This window comes from Panthera pardus, unplaced genomic scaffold (assembly GCF_024362965.1).
Source record: "Panthera pardus isolate Hobbes unplaced genomic scaffold, ASM2436296v1 HiC_scaffold_1, whole genome shotgun sequence".
Classification (NCBI taxonomy): Eukaryota; Metazoa; Chordata; class Mammalia; order Carnivora; family Felidae; genus Panthera; species Panthera pardus.
This window is the reverse complement of record NW_026526654.1, coordinates 18,079,342-18,104,317: the sequence shown is the minus strand read 5'-3', so window position 1 is coordinate 18,104,317 and position 24,976 is coordinate 18,079,342. Positions and strand designations below refer to the sequence as shown.

The following is a 24,976-nucleotide window of genomic DNA, read 5'->3' as shown; positions in this document are numbered from 1 at the left end:
CCCAAAGCAATCTATATATTCAATGCAATTCCTATCAAAGTAACACCAGCATTCTTCACAGAGCTAGAACAAATAATCCTAAATTTGTATGGAACCAGAAAAGACCCTGAATAGCCAAAGCGATGTTGAAAAAGAAAACCAAAGCAGGAGGTATCACAATCCCAGACTTCAATTCCCAGATTACAAAGCTGTAATCATCAAGACAGTATGGTACTGGCACAAGAACAGACACTCAGATCAATGGAACAGAATAGAGAACCCAGAAATGGGCCCACAAACGTATGGCCAACTAATCTTTGACAAAGCAGGAAAGAATATCCAATAGAATAAAGACAGTCTCTTCAGCAAGTGGTGTTGGGAAAACTGGACAGCGACATGCAGAAGAATGAACCTGGACCACTTTCTTACACCATACACAAAAATAAACTCAAAATGGATGAAAGACCTCAATGTAAGACAGGAAGCCATCAAAATCCTAGAGGAGAAGGCAAGCAAAAACCTAAGGCACTAAGGAATCTACTCCTGAAATCATTGTTGCATATATGCTAACTAATTTGGACATAAATTTTAAAAAATTAAAAAATTAAATTAAAAAATAAATAAAAATAAAAGAGAATCACCTGGGTAGGCTCAGTTGGTTAAGCATCTGACCCTTGATTTCGACCCCAGGTCATGATCTCACGATTCATGAGATTAAGCCCTGCGTTGCGCAGAGCCTGCTTGGGATTCTGTCTCTTCCTGTCTCTCTTCCCCTCCCCTGCTTGTGTGCTCTCTCTCTCTCTCCCTCTCTCTCAAAATAAATAAATAAGCTTTAAAGAAAAAAAAAAGACTTAAAAGACCAAGCACAAAGTGTGACTTTCTTTATATCCCAATTCAAACCAACTTAGGAAATGACATCATGAAATAATTGAAAATCTTCTGACTGAATATTTGATATGAAGACATCAGTGTTAGCTTTTAAGATGTGAGATGGTTACAAAATAGTTACCTTGTACAGATATAGAAAATATTCATAGATAAAATTATATGTCTGTGATTTGTGTCAAAATACTCATGGAGAAGTGGACAAGAAGTAGATAAGGCAGGTTTGGCTCCAGGTTAAAGTTTGAGGGCTAGGTGAAGGGTACCTAGAAGTACATCATACTATTTTGTTTTCTTGTGTGTGTGTGTGTGTGTGTGCTCAAAATTTTCTATAATAAGTACTGATATATTCCATCTGATTGTCAAACCCCACGGACATAACTCATATCAGATACCAAGACTCTCATATTGATGACAAAGTCTACTGTATGGTTGTAGGGCATGTCTTCAGAGTTAAAGTCCTTTTTATTGTTAAATATCAACAAGTGAAATAATTTCATTATTTCTATTGCTAACATTAAAACTTGTGTGTAAATTGTATAAAACTATGTACTTTGCTTAGTAAAAAAAAAATGGAATGCTTTCTAGTTGTTTATTCTATTATCATGCCCAAATATTCCAAGTATAGTAAATATATGTTTTAAAAAGATCAAGTAGCATTTATAATAAAGGAGGCATTGCTATTCCTGGCATTAATGTAATGGTGATATGAAAAACTGTCATCTGTCTTGTCATTTAATAATAAAATGATTGGCATTATGGAATATTTATGAGCCCCCCCCCCCCAAATTTATTTTCTGAATGAGACCCGTACTTTATTCACATACTAGGAATAAGCCAGTACAAAATACATTTTTAAAATATTCACTTGTTGCTAAAATTCTTGCTGCCCCACCCCCACCCCAATGCCACCGATCTGTAGTGTTCTCCCCCCAGCCCCTGGTTGACCTGGGTTTTCTGGACCTCCTGCAAGAGTTCAAGCAGGGGTCATCAGCCCCAAGGGCAAAGGTAAGGTCTGCTGTTGGCATTACAGTCCAGGTTCTCAGTCACCTCCACCATCAGGTGAGCCTGCTGTGCCCCTGAGCCAGGGACGTGAAGCCCAGGGCGGTGAAGTGCGTGTGCAGGCAGTGGTAGGAAGGCGGGTAGTACAGGTACACTGGGAGGTAGTCTCCCTTCCCCTGGTAGTGCTGCAGAATGGCTTCCTGCCCCTCCTGGAGGATGTTCCTGCACAGTGGCAATGCTCCGGAGCGAGGGCCCAGTATGATTTGATGCCCGCCCCCCTCGTGATGGCAGATGGTGATCACATGTAGGTCAATGAGCTGCTGCTGAGGTCCAGAAGGAGGACAAAGTCATCACAGGAATCTGGCTTCGCAAAATCAGCATTTACTCCCGTATTTCGTGACATCTGACATTACTGAACCCTCACTGCTATATAAAAAACTCTCTCCCTCTGTGCAGTCCCAACTTTCTGGTCATTCTCTCCCAATCTCATTTATAGGCTCCATGTCCTTCAACTCATCCTCAGTCACTGGTGTGGGATAGGAAGAGAGCGTCCTCTCCTGTGCGATTATGAGGAAGGCAGCATAAACTAAAAGGAGACCCCACTGCATGATGGGATCAAGCCCAAAGTTACCTGCTTTTCCACCCCATCCGTCCAGAACAGTTGTGCAAATCTACCAAAGAAATAAAACATTATCGGTTTAGAAGACACTTCATGAAAAGACCGTTTGACTTTATCTGATTTTATTTTTCACAGAACACCACAATAACAACCAGCTTTCCACTTCAGATGAATCTAGATATGGTTATATCAATTTGGATGAACTGGACTGAAGGACTCCAAGAGAGACCCCAAGAGCTTTTTGGATGAAGTCCATATATTGCACGAACTTGAAATCTTTGCCACCAGAGGAACTCTGAAGTTTGTCTTCTTTAAAGTTCTTGGGGGAATAGTCCAGCGAATGGTTTGAGGCATAATCTCCAGCGAATCTGCTGGTATACAGGCATAAAAAAATGGCTGGTTTTGTTTGCTTTCAGAATGGAAGTAGACATCCTCTCGATGAGGCTTTGATGATAACTTAGGTTTGCTTGCATAATGATTCAATCTTTCTGACTCATAATTACATACTTTTTTCTTTCTTGTGAATTTCTCTTTATTCTGTGTATAACTGTAATCACAGTCCCAATGAAGGTTGTTCTTTGTAAATAAATCCAACTTTGCCTTCTTTCTTTCTTTGCTTTCAAGATGACTGTAAGGTTTGCCTTGGCTTTTTGCAAGATGTAATTTGATATTTGATTCCGTTAAGGGAACTAAAGAGTAGTTGGTTCTGTGCCCTGCAGACCATGAAGACTTCCCTTCACTGAATGGAACAGAAGATGAGCTAGATGGAACGTCTACAGTATTTAATGAACCATAGCACAACCAGTCAGGAAATGGCGTTGTGTCAGATGACCCGTATTTCCTGCTTTTGTGGGATTCATAAGAAGGTGTCACAATTGAGGAATGTTTTCTACAGCCTCTGACACCATGATGGGAACCTGAATATTCCCTGTAAAATGGTTTCAAATTAGTTTTGCTTTTTCTCATCTTGTAGAGATTTTCCAAAGGAATGCCTTTCTGTAATTCAAACAGAATGTTTTGGGATTCCTGACTTAAATATGGGTTTGCTTCTAAGAACATACATTCTTTGCTCCCATATACTTCAAGAGCTGAGCATGCCTCCAAGTTGGCCAGACTCTCAATATTTGTCTGACTCTCAGCAGAATCTTCAGAAATCGGAATTGAATGGGAATCAACTAAATGGGGAGCACTTTCCTGAGTCTTTGGATCAAAATATTTATACGTATTTGTTTCTTGAAACCACCCATGACATTGTTTATCTTTTTCTGGAGTCACATGAGACTTTAACTCTGAAAGAACTGTACTATCTTTCTGAGCTGTGCCCTGTTGATCAGCGTTAGAAGCACACACATGGGTTGGCTTGAGGAATTTTTTCATCAGTGATGAGTTTTCATGGGGACTTTGCTTTTCGGAAGAGATGTGGTGTTCTAACGGTTCTGTGTCAATGCAAAGACCACCACCGCTTTCTCCCCTGTAATCTCTCTTTTTACAAATTGCAACTGTGTTTAACTTCAGGATATGTTTGGGAAGTGCATTTGGTTTAGGGAACATACTTTTGACTGGAAGCCCCAGGAGAAAATGAAGGTATTTGTATTGCAAATCAAGATCTATTTGATGAAGAGATTTTTCCTTGAAAAGTAACAAAATTTTGTTTTTTCGTTTTGGTACTTTGGTACCAGAATTAACAAATTTAGATAAAGGTTTCTTTGTATTCTGAGCATTGGCCATTGTGTAGGATTCTCTTACAATTCTGGGAAAGGCTGTCATTTGAATCTCTAATGTTTTTATAGAAAAGTGTACGAAAAGTTTGTCTTTTTCTTCTGCTGAGTAGTTTGGAAGAATAGGAGTCAATGGCATCTCATTAGCAGAAGTCGCTGAAGATGCTCCACTTTCTAGCTTTCTAATACTCTTTCGGTTTGCAATGATCTCTTTACCATCACTTGAAACATTGACAATCAATGTCTTCATACAGCGGACAGGAGGTGAATCCTTGGGGTATTTCTGATTTAAATTAGGTTCTGTACCATCAATCCCTTCTAGAGACAAAAAGCACATTTTTTTATGTCTTGGATATAGCCTCCAACTGTTATGTTCTGAAATAGACTGTTTTAGATAAAAGTTGAACTTGTGGAAAGATTTTTTTGCTATCTCTGGTATCAGATTCAGTCTTATTTCAAACGCTTTTGACTCTAAATGATTAGTGAGCTTATTGTTTTCTTTGGGAAGAAGACGTTCCAAAATGAGTTTTGGCTGCAATGTGGGAGGTTTTGTTGTGGATGTTGTATCTGGACTTCCTGCAAAAGATGGTGACTTCCAAGCATCAGGCTTATGAGCTTTTATTTTTTCCAGTATATCCTCACCAATTTTGTCCTGAATCATGTTTTTTATCTGGGATTCCAAGATATTTTTAACTGCTTCATAAAGAGGAAGTAAACTTTCAGCACTTGTCCTTTCTGCCACTACTTTTATTTCATTACTTTTAACTTGGGATGGTACAGGCCCACTTCCTGGAAAAGTTTTTTGTTGCTGGACCTTTGGTGTCGTTGTGTCCTGGATAGGTTCACTCTGATCCCCCTGTTCTGGTGGCGAGGCACACCCCATGATATCGAGTAGCTCAGCCCCATGTTGTGTTTCTTCTACTCCTGGGGGGGAAATATTCATGCTTAGGGTACTTTCCATGTGGGTTTCTACACTGTCCTTTGGATCATCAGACATGAGTGGACACTCTGTGGGTGTCAGAATGGGTTTTGGTGCCTTTTCTTCTTCCTCAGTCATAAGCAAGTAGGGTTCCTTTATGATCCTTGAGCTATCAGGCCCCGGAACAACGTTTTCTTCTTTTGTTTGTGGAATCAAAATGTTTTCCTTTGCTTCACGGCTGAGGTTTGTTTCTGATTTTGACAGTGGGGAGAAGGGAGGACACCCTTCTTTTACGATGCTTGAACTGTTCCTCTTAATGTCACTAGCGCTTGGTGATTTCTGTTGGAATTCAGAAAGACAGAGTATCTTTTCTCTTTCTAGGTTTGTCTCAGATTCTGCTGTTTCTTCAGTCTGAGATGAATTCACCGTGGAAATAGAAAGACTTCTGATACATATTCCTGAAGTATCTTCACGCCACAAAACTGTTTTCTTTGGTCCGCTGAAGTCATACTCTAATTTCTTTCTATTGCTTGGAATACCACGTCCTGTGTTATTAAGAATCTGTGAAATTGGGTGATTTTGGATTTTCATAGTTAAATATTTGGGGCTCAGTTCTCTCTTCAAATCTGCTATTGTTAATCTGCCTTTCTGGCCTTCAAACTTGAGAGAAAGAGGAATGTAGGCATAAAATGAATCCAGAATATGTTTTTGAAACATTTTTCGTGGCTGAATATTTTGTTTTGCACCAGGGACTTCTAGGTCCTTTTTATGTTTTTGCTTGATTGGGCAGCTGTTTCCTATACGAGTGATCACCTGAGTGTTAATTTGAGACTCCTCTGCCTTTGGAGATGGAGTGCTCCCATTTACAACATTATTTGTGTCCCTTTTTAAGTTCTCCTCTAGACTGACAATGATGTGTTTGTGCATTTCTGTTTTGTCCTTTTCCAGACAGATAGCTATGTTTGTGTCTATTTTTAATTCCCCTTCTTCCAGTTCTAATGTTTTTTGCTCCAGATTTCTAATAGTACTGGTGTCCATTTTATTTTTTCCTTCCAGATCTTCAGATTGAACTGGAAAAGTCCAGTGGGAGGGAAGAGGCTTCTGACATGATTCTAGAATGCATTCCTTTTGTTCTGGCACCAGCAATGCCTGCTCTTTTTTCCCTCTGAGGGTATCAAACACTGTAATATCCACATGTGTTCCTGGTAGTATTTGTATTCTGGGGTACACCATAGTTTGCTTGCATACATCTGTTTCCAATTGCGTCTTCTGCCTTCCATCTTTAAGTGGGAGTTTAAGAGAAAGGCTGGAATCCAGGCAGGTCTTATGTCCCCTTTCAGACTGTAACACCACTTGCTTTTTCACAACAATCTCTTGTTCTTCTATAATTGGGGGAGTATCTGACTCTGTGATATTCATTTTCTCAAGCGATCCCTTTGTCTGTAGGGCTAATGCTTTGGAAGAGGGCATTTTGCTCATTTTATCATGATTTTGTACCTCTTTCTCTGGCTTATCAGATGTGTATGAATTTCCAGATCCTGGAGATGCCTTGGATAACGTTTTTTGTTGGGGGGCATCTTGCTCTGAAACAGAAAATCCTTTTGCACATACAGGGGTACCAAATGTGACATATATTTCCTTGGATATTTTCCTTGGTGGTGAAACTAAACTCTTAGGACTCCTTTCATGGTTTAAATCATCCATTATTTCAGTTTCTTTCTTCAGGTTAGCCATCTTAGCTGGATCCATTGTGGGGTAGGAAAGAAACGTAGTAAAAGTTTCTGTTTTGTATTTTTCTGGTAGAGCCTCTTGCCCTGTAAAGAAATATTCCAGCCTTTTCCCACTTATGGTATGAAATCCTGTTAAATAAATGTCCTCATGCTGTGAATTTAAAACTAACAGACTCAAGTCTCCTTCAGATTTGACTCGTGGAGGTTCATTCCTTTGCTGTACACTGACCGTGAAGTTGGATGTCCACTGTTGCACTGTCTCTTCTTGTGGCACAGAGTGTTTGACTTTCTTCACAACGATTTCACTATCACCAGCAACTACCTCTGTAATTGCTGTTTTCTGGGTATCTGATGATTCCTGGAGATTTTGCTGGAGAGGAGAGGATCCTGTAGCTCCTGGTACATCTTTGTCTATTTTGTTCCCTGAGTCTAGATAAAGGGCAGGTGCTGATGGGATGGAAAGAAAAGTCCTTGTCAGAACTATAGGTAGCTCATCTTTACCTTTGCACATATTTTCCTTTTGTTCTTTAATATTCAACACAAATTCCTTTGTGTTAAAGATATGGGAAATTGATGAAATCCTGGCCTCTTTGCGCTGCATCCTAATCCTCATATCAACTGTTTTCACTTCATACTTTTTTTCTTTCTGTGACATACGTTGTTTTCTTTCTCTTACATCACGAATTGCCCCTGCACCTGATAATGCTGAAAGCATGCATGGAAGTAGAGAGGGCCTTCTAATTCCAAGCATTTTTTCATTTACTTGTGTACTTTTATCTAATGTAGGGTTGGCTGAATGTTTGGAAACATAAATTTTTCTGAGCACTGTACAGGGTGGTTTACCTTGACCTTCATGTTTCTTTGGTTCTTGCCCTCCAATGATTAGATGCAATTCTGTTCTATGGAGCATACGTGAAGGAGGTGATTTCTTTGACTTCAAGATTATATCTGTGATATGCGCCATACTTTTCATATTTGTTTTTTCTCTGTCCTGCTCCTCTTCCTGAGGCATACATTGTTTCGCATTTTGACTATCTTGCAAGACATCACCACCAATTCCTTCTGTATGTACTATTTCTCTGGCATTTGATACTCTCTGCACAACAGACCTTGTAGCTACTAACATTTCATCATCTACCTGTATTTCTTTATCCAATTGGAGGAGAGGGGGAGACGAAGATGGAGAGGAAGTGTTGGCCAGAACCACACCTGGTTCATCTTTACTTCCTTGTATCTTCTTTTCTTGATGTTTGGGGAACATGAGGTTTACTGTTTCTACTCCATCCCCCTCCTTGTTCTGGGGCATCTGATCTTTTCCTTTTTGTGGACTGATTAAAATATCTCTAGCAGTTGGCTCTACACTTTCCACATCTTCAGAATCTGATGATTCCTGGAAGTTGACTGGGGAAAGAGAGGATCTTGTTAATATGGCCATTCTCTTTTTCTCACATCTGGGATTCTTGTAAAGGTGAAGTAGGGAAGATCTACAAGTACAAGTACAAGTCTTAGTTGGTATTGTACCACCTGGCTCACGCTGACCTTCCTGAGCCATTCCCTCTTGGTCTTTAGTTTTCCACGGATGGTCACTTAGATTGTATCTAAGTAAAATAGGTGATCTCTTTTCTTTTAAATGCCTATCACTGGGAGCCACTGTACTATTCATCTCCATGTTTTTCTCTCCATCTCTCACTTCTTTCTGTAACGTGTGTTCTTTTAATTCTTTTACATCATTTGAAAGTTCTCCATCAGTTGTTTCTGCATATGCTGTTTTCACTGCATCTAGTGATTCCTTGGACTGTAGTTGTGGGAGAGGCACATTTGTAATTCTTATCATGTACCCCTCTCCTTCTGTTTTGCCAAATTTAAGATATGGTAGAGTCAGTAAAGAAGTACAGATGTTTCCCAGATTTTCAACGAGGTCATTTTTCTTTTTCTGCATCTTTCTCTCTTGCTCTTTCATTTTCCACTGCAATTTTTTGGTATCTAGTATATGTGAAAGGGGTACTTCCTTTGCCTTCAGAGCCATACATCTTGGGACCATTTTGTCTTCAATATCTATTTTGAGTCTATCCTTCTCTTTTAGTTCACCATAAAATGACTTAGTATATGCTTCTTTGCCTGAATTGGATGGATCCTGAATCTTTGATGGTGGAAAAGTGAAGTGTGTTTTTTCTAATGTGTCTTCCTTTTCATTCATTTGCCTGTCCCATTTCAGGTAAGATGGAGAAGGCAAGGAGGCACAGGCTTCCTTCAGAACCATTTCTGGTTCACTTTTGCCTTCTTGCACTTCTTTCCCTTGCTCTTTAATATACAAAGGTAGTCTCTTTCTACTGGATAGATGTAGAAGTGAAGATATCTCTGCTCTCAAAGTGATTATTTTTGGGAATCTTCTACCTTCCCCATCTTTTATTTTTACTCTGTTCTTTACCTTTGTATATGGCATAGGCTGATTAATTTTTATCATTACATCGAATGAGCCAATGCCCTCACTGGAATCTGCATGTCTGGGTTTTCCTGCATCTGATGACTCAGGGCACAGCAATTGTGAAGGAGAGCATCCTATCATTGCAAGTGAGTCCTTGTTTTCTTTGGTTCTTGTGTCCAAACTGTGGTGAGGTGGGGAAGGTGTGGAAGGAGGAGTTTTTGTCTGAGCCACATCAGGGTCACCTGTTCTTTGCTGCTCTTGTTCTACTTTCTCCATCATGTTCCACTGTGGTTCCTTTCTGTTGTTCAAAGCACTGTGCTCAGTAACCCTGAACACAGGAGGAGGTGGTGATATCTTTGCCTTACAATCTGTGCCACTGGGCCGCATTGAGCCATCTGTGGCTTCTGTTTGTACTCTGTTCCTTTCTTCCTGTCGTGGGTGTTGTTCTTCTTTTATCACATGGCTATCAGATGACTCTGTAGGTGCCATTCTCCCTGAAGGCAATGATTCTTGGAGCTCAAGATGTGGCACATCATTTCTTATTATTCCTGGCTCACCCTCCTCATCTTTTATTGTGTCCCACTTAAGATGAGTTGAAGAAGTGATGAAAGGATGAATTCTGCTCAGAAGCACAACAGTGTCCTCGTTATCTTCTTGTCCCACTTCCCCTTGTTCTTTGATGTTGACTTGCAGTTTCTTTGTTTTGAGTATAAGGAAAAGGGGTGATTTCTTTGCCCTCAAAGCTATGTACCTGGGGTGCATTATGTCTTCCTCAAAATTATTTGCTTTCTCCTCTTCTGTCTGTGTCATGTATTCTGTTCTTTTTGAACTGCTTGTGATGCCATTCAAAGGTGGTACTGTATATTTTAATTCCTCGGCATGTGATGATTCCTTGTGCCATGAGGGTGGAAGAGAGGGTCTTGTTACTCCTTCTTTCTCTTCCTTGCCTCCTATACCTTTGTTTAACTTAAATGGAAGTAGAGAAGTTCTTGTCAGAAGCTTATCTAGTTTGCTTCTTTCCTGTAGGTTTCCTAATTTTTCCTTCATGTTTGTCTGTACTTCTACAATTTGGGAGCCACAGCTCCCAGAGGTATAGAGTACATGTGGGAGTGGTAATACCTTTTCCTTGGAAGTTGTGCCTTTGGGATACATTAGATATTTCATATTTACTATTTTTCTTCCATCTTCTCCTTTCTCTGGCTCATACTCTTGCACTACTCTTAGATCCTTTGAGATATCATCCCCAGTTGACTTTGTATATGCTGTTTTCCCTGCCTCAAATGATTTCTGTAACTGTAGTTGTGAAACAGCAGGTCTTGTTATTCCTTGGCTGTCTTCCTCTCCTTCTATTCTTGTGTCCAATTCATGGTGACTTAGAGAAGATTCAGAAGCCCCATGTGTTGGCAGAACCACTTCCCGTTCACCTTTACCTCCTCCCTCCATTCTCCCCTGCTCTTCACTTTCCGGATCCACGTTCACCTGCTCTTTAAGATCCGGTGGTATGTCCTGTGAAAGTGCTTGCTTTCTTTTTAAATCTTTATCTTTTGGATGCATCACGTCTCTCTCAGCTGATATCTCCACATCACTCTCTTCTTTCTGTGGCACATAGTCTTTTGCTTCTTGTACATCACTTGTGGCATCGTCATCAATGGACTCTTTATTTGCTTTTTTCACTGCATCTGATGACTTCTGGTGTGATAGTTCTGGAATACAGTATCTTGCAACTTCAGTTAGAGAGTCTGCTATTTTAATTCTTGTACCCAACTTTAAATGAGAAGGAGCAATTATGCAAGGGCTGGTATTGCTCACAAGGACATTTGGCTCATCTTTAATTTTTTGTACCTTTGTCTCTTGCTCTTCAATATCCAGCTGGGTTTCCTGTGAAATTGGTGATTTCTTTTCCCTGAAAGGTATGACTTCTTCCTTTTTTACTCTCTCCTCTTCTTCCTGCATTATATGTTCTTTGGCTTTATTTATGCTGCTTGAGATATCACCATAAACAGACTCTTTGTATGCTATTTTTTCTATATCTGATGATTCCTGGAGTTCTGGTTGTAGAAAAGAGGACCTTCTTTTTATTAGCCTGGTTTCTTCCCCTGTTATTCTTATGTCCACTTCTGAGTAAGATGGAAAAGAGATGGAAATACAAGATGTGTTCCGAATCCCAACTTGATTATCTTTATGTTCCTGCATGTTTTTCTCATTTTCTTTGATATTCAACTGTAATTCCTGTGTGATTGGAGACTGTTTCACCTTCAAAGCTATTCTTTTGGGTTGCACTATTTCTTCCAAAGCCATTTCTACTCTATCTCTCCGTGGCATATATTTTGCTTTTTTTATACTGCTTAAAATATCATCAGTTGGCTCCTCACGTACTCCCATTGCATCAGATAATTCCTTGAGTGTCAGTGATGGAAGACAAAACCCTGCGATTCCTCGCATGAGGACCTCCTTTATTCCAGGCATCCATTCCAGGTGCGGTGAAGAAGGAAAGGAAGCATGGTGTTTATTCTGAACCATGTCTAGATCATTTTTATCTTTCTGCATCGTTTCCTCTTGTTCTTTGTTATTCCACTGTGGCTCTTTTCCATGCAGTATATATTTAAAAGGTGTTTTCTTTCCTTTAAAAGTGACACATTTGAGGCCCATGATGTCTTTCACATATACTATATTTTCTCCATCTTCCTTTTTTCCCTGTGGCAAATGTTTTGATTCTATTACACGGCTTAAACTATCTCTATTAATTGACTTTGCAAATAGTGTTTTCCTGACACTTGATGATACCTGGGACTTTAGCGGTAGAAGGCAGCTCTTTAGTATTCCAGACTTACCTTGCCCTACTTCTATTCTTGAATTCACATCAGTATGTGGTAGAGATGGTAAGGAAGCACACAAGCTTGTCAGTTTCATACATGGTTTACCTTTACCTATCCGCACCTTGCTGTCTTGTCTTGTAATGAACGAGCCAATTTGTTCTGTACTTGGAATGTAATCCATGGTGCTAACTACTTCTTTTGATGCCTTCTCTTTACATGGCATCTTGCTCTGAAATATGTCCCTCGAAGAGTGAGAAGCAGGTTTTGGAGAAATCTGGTGTATACATTCTGGTTGCTTTTCTTCTTTTCCCTCAACAGGCAAGCCAATTCCTTCTGTATTTGAAGTGTGGTACATTGGTGCCTTTAATACTTCCTTTACACACGGCAATTTCATCTGAAGGACATCTGTCAAGGAATAAGAAACAGATGTTGGAAGAGCCTTGCATGTACTTGCTTTTTGAGGTTCTTTTCTTCTCCTGTTGTGCAAGTCAACTCCTTCTGAGCATGGAGGTTGGTCTACTGGAGTATCTGCTTTATTTGATGCTTCGTCTACCACTGAACTCAAAACTTTTGAACTCCTTCCTTTTACTGAGACATTTTTCATTAGCTTATTATTATGGAGTTGATGCACTATGCGTGAAGAAATGGATTCCAGAATATTTTCTTTATTCTGGTTAGACCTATGTAGTTGCTTCGCCTTCAGTTTTTCAGAAAAAATCATTTTCTTTTCATTTAATCTCAATGGACTGTCAGTTACCTGTGATTGCTCTTTTCTCCATGGATTTACATATAAATTTATAGGAATGCTTACATCTTCCTTCCTTGTATTTACCACCTGTGTTATCTGGAAATGATTATCCCTATTTGGACAAGATACAGAATCCACAGTACTGTCAGGAATGTCATCTGGCTCCACCTCTCCTTTCTGCACTGCAGATATATTTTGCTGGGCCACCAGATTGGTGTAAAGAAACTTCTGTCCTTTTGAGCCTTGGAAGATATCAGTTTCTTCTATATCTTCTCTTCCCAATAGATGTGAAATATTTTTTTTGCTGGTGTACATCTCTTCCTCAGCTACCTTTCCTGTGTTTTCCAAACGAGAAGTTTCCATAATGGGGTAGGCAACAGACCCCAGATTTGTCACTGAAACACTTCCTTGTTTTGGCAATTCTTGCTCCTTGCAAGTCTTCTGTTGAGAAGCATTCAACTCTGTAAGAAATATATTCTGTCCTTTTGAACTTAATGAAGCATCGGTTTTCTCTGATACTTGTTTCCCCGATGGAATTGAAACCAAACGTTCAACCATGTCTATGTCTTCTTCCTTCACTCTTTGTGCAACAAGAAATTCACATCCTGTAAGTTTTCTAACTCTTGGGGCATCGAACCTAGGGTAATCAATATCCCTCTTCTGGGAAGATAGACCAGGGTATACTTCTCTTTCCAACGTTACTCCTATTTTCACGGGGTCAAGCTCCTTCATCACTTGTTGGCCAATCACTAACTGATCTCTATATTGAGGGAGAATGTCTAGTAAAAGAGTTTGGCGATTTTCTTTTTGTGCTCTAATGTATTGTTTCAGTGTTTTGATATTTCTTGATATAGTATTCTTAATATCAGTGGACTCTGAAGATGACATTTTTCTTTGGCTTAGTGGTTTCTCTAGCTTTCGCTGGGGAGAAGTGTAAAGGGGCTTTCTTGGCCTGTCTTTCTCCCTTTTTACTTCTGTAAACTGTTTAATTTGAGATGGAACAGATCCAGAATCACAAATAGTGCTCAGAAGTACATCTGTTACAGTTTTATCTTGCCAGAACTCCCTCTTCTGCTTCTTCATGTTACATGTCTGTTCCTTTTTGTTTCTTCTGGTCCTACATCCTATAGTATGACACAGCTGGGAAACAGGTAGCTTCTTTGCTTTCAATTTTATCCGTTTGGTATGCATACTGTTTTTCACATCTGCTGTTTTTGCCATAGCTTTATGTTTTACAATTTGAAGATACACAGGTGTGCAGGCATAAGCAGAGCTAGCATTTGCTTTGTTTAGGGCATTTCCCTTTTCAGAAGACTCTTCAGAGATACCCCAGGTACTAGGTGATGGCTCCATTTTTATGTGTGAAAAAATAGGCATGGAATCATATACGGATTTGAGGTCCACACGTAATACAGTTTTCTCTCTCTTCGTGCCTATCTTCTTTTCCTGTCGCTCATTATTGCTTAAAGCAGCACGACTGGTAGCATGAAGCGGTTGTGAAATCACTAGCCCTTCGGTTGGCAGCTCTGTATGTGTTGGCTGTGTGTGATGGAACTGTGATCCTCTGTCAATCCCTGTTTTCAATCTGCTCTGCCTTCTAAGGTCAGGGGTATCCGGTGTGAAGTCAATGGTATTTGGAAATGTATTAGCCACATTTTTATCCTGCCTCATCTGTTTCATTTTCGTTTTTAAATTGGATCCAGGTTTATTCCTGTATTTTGTGGTAAACTGCCTTCTGATCTTAAGTATTTGTGAAATTGCCAGCTCCTTTTTCTTCATAGTTGAACAGTTGATATTCAAGGTGATTTTCTCTTCTAATAACTGTACTGTGTTTTTCTGGCTTTCAGGGTCAGATAAAATAGGTGTGAAGAAATCTAAAGGCCCCAAGAAAGTTGTGGCAGAGTTTTCCCCTAACTCTGCCTTTTCTTCTGTAATATGACCACGCAGATTTTTGTGAAGTGTTCTGTTATATATGGTGCTCCTTGCTATTGTATCGAATGAGTGTTTATCAGTCACTGTCTTGGATGGTGGAATCTCAGTTCCCTCAGCAGCAGGGAGTGACGCCTCTACAACACTTTCAATCCACTGTCTCCCTTTCATCTTGTACTGAAATGTGCACCCCTTTTTCTTTCTATGGCTTCCTGTAATACATCTTGTGGTATTAAGCAATTGTGAACTTGGTCGTTTCTTTGCCTTCAAAGTTACATGCTTGGAACTTACTATACTTCTCTTGCTTACAAACTCCAATGCATAGCTCTGGCTTTTGGGTACAGATGAATCAAGGCTGGAAAAATCTGAAGGTTTTAAGACTGTTCTCACTAAGTCATTTTGATTCCATGCCTTCTTCCCCGAGATAGGGCTATCCCAATGTCTCCTAGGATTTCCATCCCATAGAGTGCCACATTGTATTGAAGCGGTCTCTGATTTCCTTGCTTTTGGCAATGGAGTCTTTACACGTTCCATACATTTTATTCCTTCTTGAGTAGAAAGACCTTTTTTCTCTGTTTCAACTTGAAGAAAAGTCATCATGTGTCTAGAAACAGGCCCCGAAACGGTTTCTCTAAAGCATTCTTCTTGTCTCATCTTTTGTGCTGTCCAAGGCAAATTCCAAGTCCTTCTGACTTCTGAATTATTCAGTTCAGATGTTGATTGGGAAGAACCAGGATTTTTCATTTGATCGGCGCTGAAGCGGTGGTGTTGCCCACAGTGTGGAACTGAATCCAATAACATTCTTTGGATATTTTCCTCTTCCTTTTCATGTTGCACATTCATTTTCATTGTCTTGCTTGATCTGTTTTGCATATCAGTTGAGCTGGCCTGGTTCCATGCTTCCCTATCACATGTTGATTTCCTTCGCTTTGCAGGGATATGGCTGTGCAGATTTACTCTTAGTTGATCTATCTCTGCTTTTGATGTGCTCTGCATTTCGATATCTATTTTGTTATCAGCTGAAACAGGTGCGGGAGACAAAAATGCATTAGCTATACTTTTATTTTGTTGCTTGTCTTTTATTGAAGATTTTAAGTTGCAGTCCTGTTCCTTTCTACAGTAGAGATTATCATGCTTAGTGATATGAAGCATCTGTGAACAAAGCGGCTTCTTTGCCTTCATGGTTACACATTTGGGACCCGTGGGATTTTTCCTTCCTGGAAACTTTAATACCTTTTCCTGCCTTATAGAGTCAGAGAAAACGGATGTTGTGGACGTTGTTAGTAAATCTCTGTGCAACTCTCTATGTTTTCTGGCAATGCGACCACTCATTTTCCTCCTAGAGCTTCCATCACCAGGATCTCCAAGCACTGAGTTTCCCGATTTGGTAGGCGGAATATTTTGATCAACTCTGTGCTTCACTACTTTGTGAGTTTTTATGCCTTCCCCCTTGTCTTCAGGTCGTAGGGAAACTGCCATGTGAACATCCAGCTTCCTTGCAGGGCTCGCATCAGATTTGGCACTACACTCTGCTCCATCAGTTGAAAAGTAGTCCAACAGTGCTGTCCCTGATTTTGGACATGGAATCTTTTGACCGAGTCTATGTGGTATGTCTTTTTGTGGCGGGATGTTCTTCCTCAGCTCTTGAATGTGAAGTGGAATCAGAGGAGGACAAGTAGACTCCAATTTATTTTCTGAAACCACTGTCTGTCGCTGTACTTCCTGCTCTGTAATAAACATATTTTGATCTTTTCTCCTTCCTGTACTACACAGGAAATGTAGACCTGCCTCGAATAAAACTCCAACACCCTCTCTTTCTTTCCCACTTTGCCATCTTGATTCTGATGTGCTGCTTGAATTGCTCCCATTATTAGAGGAATATGGACACAGTTTTTCCCCTTCATGTTGTTCTAGCTGTGAAATACTGCTTTTATTCCTTAATGGGTCTTTCTTTGCTTTTATTTTTTGATGCGTTTTGATGGCAGGTGAAACGGGTGTATGTGAAATGTAGGTATTCGTAAATATATCTGACATACCTTGAGATATTTCTGGGGCCATGTTTTCCAAGATGCAGTCCTGTTCCTTTCCATGGCTAAGAGCTGCAGAGCTAGCGATGTGGATCGTCTTTAAAATTGATGCCATCTGTGCTTTCCCCGTTCTAGATTTGGGGATTTGTGGTGTCTTTCTCCACCCTCTAAAATCAGATGAAGCTGGAGTGGAGAAATCCAAAAACTTCAAGGTTCTCCCTTGTAAATCCTTTTGCAATCTTCTCTTCCCTTCTGGAATAGATCTAGCAAGTTCCTTTCTAGGGCCTCTTTCAGATGGGATGTCACTCTGTGTTGTAATAATTAAAGGTTCACGAACAGATTTCCCTAGGTCCGGAGATAAAAGCTTTGGGCTCTTTGCATATTTCAAGCCTTTCTGTGCTTTCGTTCTTTTTGGTAGCTTCTCAACTGGAAGTGAATTCAAGATAGTGCAGGAAACACAATGCAACACGCTTTGTGTGAAAAGTGTTTGTTGCTGCTGCTCCTGAGTTGTGTTAAGTGGTTCTGGGATTTTTTTCCTTGCTGAATTCTCCAGTTCTAGTTCTGATCTCACACAGCGAGGCTCCTCCATTTTACCAGTGATGGAACTGAAGTGCTGAGAACTCCGTGGGGCTGCTTCTTCACGTTGGCCTTTGACCTCCTTCATGCCCCTGGAGGCACAGCCCCTCTTGTCACTGGAAAAGGCCCCGCTGGCTCTCTCTCCATCTAGTGACAGCTCTTGCTGTTGCCGTTCGTGACTAAATCTCATTGTCCACAACACATCTGACTCTGCTTTTATTCTGTTATGCATTTTCATGTCAAGTGAAACAGGCATGGGAAAGGAGACGGCATTTAGGGTTTTGTCTGCCACAGATTTACCTTGTTTCATCATGATACTGAAGTTGCATTTGTATTGTCTTCTATGGCTTGGAATACCACGTTTTGTGATGCGAAGTGTCTGGGAAATTGGTGGCTTTTTTGTCTTCAAAGTTACCCATTTGAGACTCATTTTCTTTCTCTTCTCTATATATTTTAAATGGTTTCTCCTTCTTTTCAATGCAGGTAAAGCAAGTGTGGCTAAATCCAAAGACTCCAGAATCGTTGCTGGAAATTCTTGTGCTAATCCTTCTTTTTTCTCTGCAATAAGATCTTCCGGTACCCCAGAGCACTTTGTATGAATTAAAAAGTCAATGTTCTGTGATTTCAGGGTCTTTGGAGGTAAGTTTTTTAGACAACCATTCCCTGAGATACTAAATATTGTTGAAATTGGCGTTTTCCTTGCCTTCATAATTACACATTTGGGACTCATTTGATTTTTTAAGGCTCTACATGTAAATGTCTTTCTCTGCCTTTTCGATTCAGACAGATCAGGCCTGGAGACCTCCGAATACTCCAGGACAGTTGCTTCTAGATTTTTTTTAAACTCTGCATTTTCCTCTTTACCATGATGGTACAGTTCCCCCATATGGCTCCCAACACTTGGGACACCACCCTTCACTGTATCCACTAAAACTTGACCAATTAGTGAGTCCTTTGACTTTAGAGGAGGAAGCTTTGAACTTGCTATACATATTGCACCATTTTGTGGATGGTGGCTTTTATTTGGCTTCTCTCCCAGCATGGAATCTGTAGGCTGCATTTGTTGTGGGATGTCTTGTTCTATAACAAAGAGAATTTTCCCACTTCTTTGGTTTTCTGATTGATGAAGGTCAAGCTCCTCCCTCTGGCCTGAACAGAATTTGAAATGTGTGCTGTGCTGTGAAATTACTTTTAATATCTCCTGGTCACCGGTTTCTTCCTCCTCATCTTGAACACTGTTTTCTTTGGTGTCATCTGAAGTAATATTCCCTTCTAGTGGTGATGTTGCTTGCTTTACCTGTTTAGCCCTGAGACTTCTTTCTCCTAACATGTCTTTTTCTCTTTCTATCTTGTTATACGTATTAATGTCAGGTGTAATAGTCATGAAAGAATACATTTTAGCTGCCATTTTTTCTCCGTGATGCACCTCTTTCATTTTGGTTGTAGGGTTACATCCCAATTCTTTTCTATGGTTTGGGCTAACAGCACCCTTGATATTGAATATGTTTGAAACTGACCGTTTCTTTGCCTTTAAAAGTCCATATTTGGTATTCACTGAGGTTTTCTTGTCTGAATATTTGAAGTTTCTCTGGGGTGTAGATAAAGCAGGTAGGCAGAAATCAAAAGTCACTGTGTCTTTCTTTTCAACACCACCAGCCTGTTCCTTTTGGTGATTTGCGTCAGATGGGACACCATGTTCTCTTGCAGAAAAAACGATCTCATCATTCTTCACTTCCTCTGACTTAGGAGGTGAAAACCCAGCGTAACTCTCTAGCTCTCCAAATTGAAGCTGATCCAGTATGGGGCATGAAGCATAACTTAAAACAGTTTGTGTACCATGCATTTGTGGTTGTACCTGAAGATTGCGACTTCGTGGTTGTTTCAGCTCCTCATCTGATTGGACAAGGTCAAAATTCTCCTTCTGATACGCATTGAATATGAAGCTTTGGCTATTCTCTGGAGCTGGTGACACTTCATGTTTTCCTTCCTCCTCTTTCCCATCTTTCATACTGTTGGATAAGGTACTCACAATATGATCCGGGCAACATACTTTTCCTCCATTTAGCAATTTCTCTTGCATTAGCTGCATATAATCAAGCCCTGTTACCCTCTGCATATCTGTCTCTACATTTAACCCACTACTCATTTTGGTGTTGGGCAAAATAGGCACCCGGGACTGAATGATATTGAGAAATGCATCTGCTGCGTTTTTATTTTGTTGTGGCTTTTTCCTTTTTGTTTTAAAATTGCACTGCAGTCCCTTGCTCTGCGTGCCATTAAGCATATGTGAAGCTGATGGCTTTTTTCCCCTAATAGTTCTATATCTGTGATTTGCTGTTATTTGCTTCCTTGCTAATTCTAATGTGTTTTCCTTTCTTTCAGATTTAGAAACAAAGGGCTCAACAGAACCAGAAGAATGCAGGCACGTCACTTGCAAATCTTTTGGTAACTCTGAATTGTTTTCCACAAAGTGAGAATCTAGTACCCTTTTCGGGTTTCCACCAGATGGTAAGTCACACTCTGTCATGGTGTTGAAAATGTTATCAAATGATGACTTCTCTGCTTTGGGAGGTGGACTCTCGGCACCCATAGGGGCTGTTATGGCATGTTCTGTTTGGCTGGGTTTCTCGAGTTCCTCGCCTTCTCTAGGAGCCATCTGGAGGCTAGTCTGCAAGGCAGTTTGTGCAAACCATGTTTGGTGCTGAGCATCTTGCTCCTGTGTTAAACTGCCCAGTGCTGTGTACTGTTCATCAAGGTGGGTCTCCTTCCCTTGACATGCATCGGGCCAGAGACGCTGGGTATGCTGCGAAGCTGCCTCTAGCAATGTTTTCTGCTCCACTTCCTCTCTGTCTTTCACTTTTTCTTCTTGGTCATGGAATGCACTACACTTATCAAAGAAATCAACATACCGTGGTCTCACTTCCTCTGCTAATTGCCCTTGCTTTAACTGAGCGTGACAGAAGCTGTTTGTCTCTCCTTGTAATCTGCTATGCATAGGAGAAAAAAGGCTACTTATAAAGTCATATACCAATCCATTAGCTTGGTTGATCTTCTCCAACTTGGCCTTCGCCTCGGAGTCCAATTTCTTTCTATGACCTGTGCTATTAAATACTTGTGAAACTGACGGCTTCACTGTATTCGTTGGTACAGACTTGGGCTTCACTGGACATTCTATGTGTGAGAATCGTACTCTGTTTTTATTCACTTTTGAGTGAGTTAAAACAGGCATGTGGCAATTAAAAGTCTCTGAATACATTGCTGGTAAATCTTTTGGTAGTTCTGCCTTTGTGTCTGCAAAAAAGTAACCCATTTCCCTTGTATCATTTCCATAATCTAAAACATCACTTTCTCTTGTTTGGTTTAAAGGGTCTCCAATCACTGATTTTCCTGATGTCGGAAGAGGTATCTCCGCATCTGCAGTGCGTTTTAAGTCTGCTTGTGTTGCTAGGCTTTTCTTCATATTCTCAACATGAAATAGATCCATTATTGGGGTGTAAACAGACTCCACAAGACTTTCTCCGGATGTAACTGGTTGAGGCATTTCTTCCTCTGTTTTGAACTCCTTCTCGGGATTTGCATTCAATCTGAGGTGCCAGGGACCATGAAGGACTGCTTCTGGTCGAGCTGCTTCATCCCCTCTCACTTCATCTTGCAATTTAGCTTCTTCTAGTGTGTTTCCAGAGTCATTTCCTTTATTAATAAAATTGGAATGCTTTTCTTCCCTTTCATCCTCTGATTCCTCTTGGTTTGGCTTGGTATGGCCGGGATTCTCCGCATTGAGTCTGCTGTGCGTTCTAATACGAGGCACAGTAGACATGTGGGGGTAAGTAACATTCACAAGCACATCAGACACAATTTTATCTTGCAGTATCTGTTTAGTTATGATTTTAAAATTGCCTCTCAATCTTCTCCTAAGACTTGGTATACCATTCTTACTGATATTAGGCATCAGTAAATTTGCTGGCTTCTTTACTTTCATAACGACAAGTTTGGGACCGAGTACTGTTTTTGCTCCTGACCATTTTCTTCTGATTTTCTGCCTTTTGAAAGACGATAAAGGAAGTGAGCGGATGATGAACAACCCCAGGGCAGCTGCAGGGAAAACTCGTTTTAAGTCTTCCTTTTCCTCCGCAATATGATCATCTGGTATCTTTCTGGGGCTTCCACCAAATAGGACATCACGTTCTGTTGTATCAGTTAAAACACCACCCACTGGTGAGTTCTCTAGCACTGTAAGAGGATTCTTCGCATCTGCAGTCTCTCTGCCTGTAGGTCTGTCCGTGATTTGCTTTACCTGAACTTGAAATGGATCCATTGTGGGGCATGAACCAGTCCCCACAATTGTTTCTGTAGAAAGAGTTTGTGGTTGTACCTCTTGCTCTTTATTTGGGTTTTTTCTACTACCTGAACTGCTCTGTTTAATTTCAAATCTGACATATTTAGGCTTCTGCTTTAGTTGCAGGCTGACCCTGAAATCTTGTTTCAGCTGTGGAACTGCTTCTTGTAAAGTTGGTTCCTCTTCCTCTCTGTCATGTTCTTGTGGCTTTTTAATACATCTCTCCTCAATGTATTTTGCATCCGATGCTTTCTTTTCATCTGGTAATTTCTCTTGCTCTACCACTGAATAACTAAACCCTGCTGTTGATGTATCTGTCTTGGCTTTTAATCTGTTCCGCATTTCCATATCAGGCGGCCCAGAAATGGTAGTGTCAGTGGTATTGTGAAACGTTGCAAATATACTTTTATCTTGCATATTTATGTTGCTTCTCGTGTTACATTGCAGTCTCTCACTTTCACTTGGGTCATCACATTCTGTCACATGAAGGATTAATGGTTTCTTTTCCTTCATAACTGTATCTTCTGTACTCTCTTGAGTTTTTACACTTGCTACTTGCTCACTGCTTTTATGCTCTTTAGTTCCTAGTGAAATGAGCAAATTGACCTCTGAAGTCTCCAGAACAATTTCCAGAAAATCTTTTTCCTTTTGTATATTTCTGTTTGGAAAGCACCTTTGTGTTTCTGGCGAATTAGTTGGTAACTCCTCTCCATTTGAAAGTGGAAGATGGGAATTCTCTGTACTTTTTAGGTCTTCCTGTGTTTTCATTCTTCTGTTTGATTCCATTTCAGGAGAGGAAGCAAATTTTTGCCAAGGTTCTGATATAGCTTCTTCTAAAGGTGCCTCATGCTTTGGAATATGCAGGTCAGATGTTTTTTTACTATTGGGGGCATGGAACTCTGCAATACCAATTTCTTTTTCTTGTGTAATTGGGTCTTTAAGAGACTGTTTATTCTTCCAGTTTGTTTCTATTAATAAAGAACAAGGTGCTTTTAATGGAAAAGTATTGACCATGAAAGACTCTTCTAGCCAGGATGGAAGTTTTGCTGAGATGTTTTTTTGTCCTTCATTTTCTCTGCCATGCTGCTTTACATTTTTAGCATTGCCTGAGGTTCCTCTTTTCTCAACAGACCCCACACAACTGACATTCTCTGCATCTAGTGACTTGTTTTGCTTCAGCAGAGAATGTCTACGTCCTGTTACACCTGGCATGACTTCTACTAGTTTTTTTCTGGAATACCTCTTAATATAAGGAGGAACAAGCTTGGAAAAGTAAAGAAGATGCAAAGCTATATCTGATACACCTTTCCTTGGATGTAATTCTTTCTTCTTAGCATTATACTTGCATCCTAACTTGCCAGGTTTTGAAGTGTGGCATACTGTCATTTGAAATACCCATGGAGTTGTTGGTTTCTTCGACTTTTGAGATGAAACTTTGCAACTAAGTTTACTTTTACCGTGTAATGCTTTTCTCCAGTTTTTCTGCCTTTTAAAGGTAAGTGAAAGAGGCACTGAGCTATATACAGAATACTGGTTTAGTTCTGAAGAAGCAATTTGTTTCTGGCCCTCTGGCTTTACACTCCTTATTTGGAGCATCCCTTCTGCAAATGAATTTGGACTTACGGTTAAAACTAGAAATCTGGCATTCTTAAAAATAGCATTTTGCCCCTGCGTTAAATGTTTAATCTGGTTTGAATCTTCAAACCAAACAGAAGAATATTGGGTCTCATGTAAGTGTTTATTATCAGACTCTAAGCCCTTGATTGAATGTTGAGTCTCAACAGAATGTGGGACATTAACCAAATGTTGGCTTCTGCCCATAACCTGGGTCTGGAAGGAGTCTTGTGTGCTGCTGGAAAATGGCTTCCTAATCAAATCTTGAGGCAGAGCAAAATATCTGGCCATGATATCAGGCTGGCTGTTGACTGATTCTTGGTTGTTAACAAATTGTTGGGCTTGACTAGTAAATCTGGCTTCATAAAAACCTTGATTCTGAATAGCATTTTGTACTGGAAAAGAATCTTGTGCTTGGGTAGGAATATGCATTCCAAAAGAATGTTGATTTTGAATCAAGGACTCTTGAGGTCTTGAGTATGGATAAGTAGTTTTACTCTCTAATATAGTTTTGGGTTTTAAAGGAATTTGATTTCTCACAGTTTCTTCCAGAAGTCTGACTTGGTCTCTGGAAAGAAATAAGTGGGCAGGAGGACATGGTGCCATATCTAGACCTTCACTTTCTCTAGAGATGCTAGAGCGTCTTGAAAAGTCAAAGTCAGAAGAAAATGCTGGATTTTTATTTTTGTTGGTTTTCAATATTGCAAATAATTTCCTTGATGAAAATTGTGCTGTTTCGTGTTCGATATAAAACTTTTCATATCCTCTATGGCTAAGAAAAAATTCCTTTACTTCTGAGTGAAACAGTGACAAAGATGAGCTAGTCCCATGTGAAGATGGCATACGACTTTCACTAGAGCAACTTACTTGATATTTACTTTCACTAGTACCTGACCATATTACTTCATCTGTTGGTGAAACTCTATCTTCAAAGTTACCTTCCTTGTCTTCAGTTTTAAGTGATGAAGTAATTGTTCTTACTGAAAACTCATCAACTCTGAATATAAGAAAACAGTTTGTAAATGAGTTGTCATTTAAGACATATTTCAAACAAGAACTCTCTTCTAATTTAAGGTAACTCAATAGAGTATAAGAACACAGCTCAATATAAAGATGAATTGAAAAGTCATTATTCACATTACAGAATAACTCATAACCTAGTTCCACTCATTGAATAAATCAATCCACTGACAAAGTGAAGTAAATTATTCTCATTTCTCAGAGAATGAGGGATTTTTACCTCAAAAACCTATCCCAAAGTCTATTTTAAAAATTTATTTATTTATTTTGAGAGAGAGAGAGAGAACAAGTGAGGGAGGGGCAGAGAGAGAGAGAGAGACAGAGAATCCCAAGTGAGCTTTCCACTGTCAACACAGAGCCCAACTCGGGGCTCGATCCCATGAACTGTGAGATCATGACCTGAGCTGAAACAAAGAGTTGGAAGCTGGACGAACTGAGCCACCCAGGTGCCCCTCAAAGTCAACTTTTGACAGCAAAGAGTCAAAGTTGCAAGTTAAAATTACAGTAAAACTTTGGTTTGTGAGCATAATTTGTTCTGGAACATGCTTGTAATCCAAAGCACTTGTATATCAAAGCAAATTTTCCCCTAAGAAATAATGGAAACTCAAGTGATTCATTCTTCAACCCAAAAATATT

The 24,976-nt window shown here is 40.0% G+C and overlaps 1 protein-coding gene across 1 annotated transcript in view; it reads right to left on the bottom strand.

Annotated features, from left to right (window-relative positions):
• Window positions 1–2,587: 2,587 nt before the first annotated feature.
• CCDC168 (coiled-coil domain containing 168) overlaps window positions 2,588–24,976 on the bottom strand; it is a 29,387-nt gene continuing 6,998 nt past the window's right edge. Inside the window, exon 3 of the mRNA XM_053901282.1 lies at window positions 2,588–24,486. Within this exon, the coding sequence (XP_053757257.1) occupies window positions 2,672–24,486 (21,815 nt within the window). The 3' untranslated portion in view covers window positions 2,588–2,671. The remainder of the gene's footprint in view (window positions 24,487–24,976) is intronic.